General features: G+C 37.1%; 1 protein-coding gene across 1 annotated transcript; it reads left to right on the top strand.

Annotated features, from left to right (window-relative positions):
- The first annotated feature begins 3000 nt into the window (after positions 1-3000).
- On the top strand, positions 3001-4687 carry LOC123457060 (heat shock transcription factor, Y-linked-like). The gene is made up of 2 exons (XM_045141154.1): positions 3001-3516; positions 4001-4687. Exons 1-2 carry the CDS (start codon positions 3001-3003, stop codon positions 4685-4687), a joined length of 1203 nt encoding a protein of 400 aa, XP_044997089.1.
- Positions 4688-5019: the final 332 nt, after the last annotated feature.

Genomic DNA, 5019 nt, shown 5'->3' with positions numbered 1-5019 from the left:
CCATATTCAATCTCCAGATCCCATGATAATTACACACACATAGGTGAGGCATGAGCAACTTTACACATTCCCTCTAGGTGGTGAAAGCGTCTGAAGTTTGGTTGCAATAGCTGAGTTCCTGGTGCAACAATTCTCTTTCCCTCTCTCTCTCTTACACCTCTATCTTTAATTTTTTCTTTCAATTTTCCAAGTTGTCTTTTAGTGGCAATTGAGAAAGAAAACTGCACCACAGACCTGCTCTTTCTATCCTTGTTTTTATTTTGGGGGGAGGAGATGGGGTTCAAGTTAGGGTCTCAGTCTATCTCAGGTTGACCTTGAATTCTCTGAGTACTTTCAGTTGGATTTGACATCATGGCAGTCCTCCTACTTCTGCCTTCCAAGTGCTTGTATTAAAGGTGTGGGCCACATTGCCTGGAGCTGTTCTTTCTATTCTCTAAAAGCTTTTTTTCATCACTTTCAAACCTAGAGGACTTTGGCATTTTCTGAGATCCCTACTGAGCCTTTTTATTCCTTCAGACCTTTACAGCCAGTTCAATAATGATTGAAAATGGGAAAACAATTACAGCTAAGATGTTACTTAGGGATCTATCTAAGAGCTTACTAAGATTGCTCTATGGTCATTGCTAAGTCTTTTCTATGCACATGCTGCCATTTATTCCAAAATTATATATATGCGCATTGCACGCGCGCGCGCGCGCGCGCACACACACACACACACACACGCACACGCACGACCCATGTTCCTCCAAAAGGAGGGTCCGTGCTGAGGGAGGAGGGCAGGGTGAAGGCTAAAGATGGTACCAACATGACTGTGTACAGTGTATACATAACTAATTAAAAATGGCAATTTAAAAGCAGTTGGCAAGACCACCCCACAAAAAAAATGTATTGTACTTTGTACACTGGGTTCTATTGCAGGCCATGCTCTATCTTTCATATTCTGATAGCAGTAATTGGTGACAGTGAGAAGGTCTTTGAAGTTGAGTGGTGTCTGCACCTGGTGTCTATCTCTTAGTCCCTTTGCTGTCCATTAAACCCCTTGTTCACAGTCTTGGGACTGTGGCTCACCACGACCATACCAGCCCCCTGTAGCTTACCTCTCAGTGTTCTCCTGTCCAACCTCTCCTTTTCCATGACACCCACTGTTCACCTGTTATCTCTGATACAGACACTGGCAGAATGACTAGGATTGTCCTGTGGTTTCTCCTTGTTTTCAGGATTCCAACATGGCTCACAAAAAAATGGGGTTTCCTAAGATATTATCTGCATGTTGCACTCCAAGATCTGTGTATCTTTTTGTTTTGTTTTCTTGGATTTCTTTCCAATAATGGCCCACTCCACTGCCACAGCAAATCCCTCAACTGAATTTAAAATTTGCATGAATATTGGTTTGTAATATGACTAGGACAGGCAGTCCTTGTCTACCAAAATGCCTATACACTGTTAACCTGTAACTGGGGTTTTCTTCCACCCCATAGGGAAACTCAGAATATACCTCAGGGTACTTTTCTATTTCTTCTGAACAATATTTATGCTTATCTGCCTTTGTCACCCATGTCCTGTTTTATGCTTCCATTAGCCCTAATTAATGAAGAGGAATAGTAGTTTCTGTGTCAAACAGAAGGATTATGGGCTTCTTGTCAACTGGGAATTTTGCAAAGCACTTAAATGCTGAAAATACAGGCCAAATACGAGAGGGATGTGGAGGCTTCTGGGCCTCCTCATTGCACAGCAAACTCATCATGGGGTCTTGAGACTGGATCTTAAGAACAGCACTACTTTTGTTACAGAATCTGAAATATGTAGTAAGAAAAAAATTATGAAATCACAAAATGCAGGTTTTTTGGCACTAAAAGTTTACCTTCCTATGACATACTTTTAGAATAAGTTAAGTGAGGGGTATGAATGCATGACAGTATTAAGTAAACCATTTTTGAAATGTTTTTACTTTATTAATGCAATTTCATCTTCTGTAAGATGTTAGATGGAACAAAATTTACTAGACATTATTAATATGAAATAATAACAGCATATGCAATTAATGCACTCATGGCTGAAAAGTCCATGTGACTTTACTAAAACAGTATCATTTCACACATAGTTTATTGTGTGGAAACATTGAATCCTAACATTTATTTAACATGTGAAACATGACACTGCAGTCCAGATTTCCAAAAAGATTAGCAGATTTCTTCTTCTTTAGCAGAATACTTACCTAGTATCTAACTTATAAATTCAGGTTTGAAATAATTTACAAGGTCTTATGGTAAGTTCTGGGTAGTTCTTTACCTCATAAACATATACCTATTTTATTGGTAATGAGTTATTTACAATTTTGTTACTTTTGTTATTTCCATTATGGTACACTACCATGAACTAAAGGACCTACTTGAATTTCATTAAGATAGAATCAATTTGCTAAAGGCAGTTGTAACCATTCCACTCAAAAATACTGCAAAACTGTTTAGAATAGCATAAAGATTTTTTTCTATCTATGGAAAACACAAGAGTAACATGTTATCAAATGGAAATATAGTTTAATCTCAACTCTGTAATTAGAAAGATGTTGAAACATCCATACACATTTCCACATAAAATGCCAACAGGGAACAATTATTTATTTTACTCCATCTTCCCTTAATGGACCACACACTGTGGACACCAATCTCTGGCATGTATTTCTGGAAGGAAGGATATCGTATGAGTTCACTTAGTTTAGACCTTAATACACTCACTAGACAATCCAGGAGTAAGACATTAAAAATCCCAGAAAATAAGTGGTTTATATTATTAGTTATTCCCGCTGGCCTTATTTCAGAAGGTGATGGAAACATTTTTGTGAGTGTTACACCTTAACTGCTGGGAAAGCTACATCACCTTGTGAGGTCACAGTGGGAGAGGTTGTGACCCATTGTGATGGTCTTGTTTACTTCATTTGACAGAAGCTGCAGAGTTCACATATTCACATGAGCAGTGGAGCTAAAGAAGAACTCACTTGAGATGGCACAAGTACCTTCAGAAATTCAAGATATTTATCCAAAAGATGGATCTCCTGTTTCAGATGCCTTAGTCAAATCTCGACCATGTGATAACACACTCCTTGAGGACACGGGGCTAATGGCTAAGGTTGAGGAAACTGCTTTTCAGCTTTTGTGTCAGCAGTCCCTGATAACCCATCCATGCTGTGCACTTCGTGTCAATGATCCACAGGAAGATAGTGATTTTTTTTCTTTGACCTTTCCCAAGAAACTTTGGAAAATAGTAGAGAGTAACAAATTTAAATCTGTCTGTTGGGATGAGGAGGGAACTTCTATTGTGATTAATGTGGAGCTTTTCAAGAAAGAAGTTTTGGAAAGAAAGCCCCCATTCCGAATATTTGAAACCAGTAGTATGAAAAGCTTGGTTCGACAGCTTAATCTTTATGGATTCAGTAAAGTGCAGCAGAATTGTCAAAGGTCTGCTTCTCTGGATGACTTCATGGCAGAAGAAAAAGAAGGCTCAGCTAAAGTAACTAAAGTAATCACCTTAATCACATAGTAATTCTGTAGAACTGCATATGTTTATGTTTGAAACAAAAGCATATTTTAACAAGTTGGGCACCTCTCAGTTTGAAGTTATATAAAATTTTAATAATAAATCATATTTTCCTTTCAAATTGACAAAAACATCTGCATTAACCCTCTAGTGTTTTTACATGCTTAAGAGACAGCTAATAAATTTGAATCTATACAATGATTTAGGAGTAAAACTTCTAAAGCCACTTAATGGTGGTAATATTCATTATCAATATAAAAATAATATAAGTTTTCACTTAAACAAATTAGCAGCTAAGTATTTGTTTAATAATAAAGACATTTTCAAAAGTAGGCAAATGTGCATCCATTATTTGAATATATTAGCTGTATGCAGTTAACTAGAAATCTGTATCTTTATAAATTACATTTGCTTGTAATGTTTTGTGTACATATAGTCACTAAATTGCTTTCTCCTTTGGTTTTAGTTCAAGTTCTATCGTAATCCAAATTTTATACGAGGTCATCCCCATCTGTTGTTGAGAATGAAAAGAAGAGTTGGAGTTAAAAATGCTTCTCGAGCAACTGCTTCATTGGTTCCAGAATTCAACTCTACCCTCAGAACGCAGAGTAACATTTATAAACACAACTGTGGTTTAGTTGATGAAGCTAGGGAACAAAGTTTACTTTCCACCTCTGCAAATTTAAATGTGCCTCAGATGAACAAGGCTCCCACTGGCCAAGGGATGACTTGCACAAACTATCCAATGGGAAGTGATTTTTGTCCTCCCTCCTCATATTTAGTTAGGCCATCAGAACAAATGCCCACAGTTCAATACTCTATTTCAAGTCATTTCTCCACTTTTTATATGCACACCCACTGCAGCTACTCTCAAGCCAATGGGAACAATTTGAATTTCATTTCCACTTCTAGCCCTGAGTTCCAGATCGTATCTCCTCTCCACAATACTCATTTTGGACTGCCCATGGAGCACCCTAATTGTCTAACTGACCATCTGAATTTCTCAGCCAACCAGTCTTGTTATTATAACCTGTTACCAACAAGACACCCATGGCTCCCAACATCCAATGTGACTAATATATCCACTGATTCACAGTCAACATCAACTTACCTTCCATCTTCAATATTACAATGTAATCCTAAGGACAAATAAAATGTCACATGACCGAATAATGTTGCAGGATATAATACGTTAAACTTCATGTTTAATAGAAGTTGAGAAATAACTCTCATTTGAAAAATAAAGCTACATTTCATCTGTATGGTTTCTTATTTCATAGTTCTAAACATCATGAGTAATGTGAGATAAGGTGAGAAAATGAGGGAAAGAAGGAGATTAGTGGAACAGAGAAGGAACTGGGCCAAAAAGGATGTGGTTAAGGCAACTAAATAAAGGGTATTATATATTTGTAAGAAATTTTGATAATGAACCCATCACTATGTAGAATCAATATATGTCATAAAAGAGTAGAATTATATTTCAGT

This window comes from Jaculus jaculus, chromosome Y (genome assembly GCF_020740685.1).
Source record: "Jaculus jaculus isolate mJacJac1 chromosome Y, mJacJac1.mat.Y.cur, whole genome shotgun sequence".
Classification (NCBI taxonomy): domain Eukaryota; kingdom Metazoa; phylum Chordata; class Mammalia; order Rodentia; family Dipodidae; genus Jaculus; species Jaculus jaculus.
Note: the sequence above shows the minus strand (reverse complement) of the source record. Positions and strands in the feature narration are given on the sequence as shown.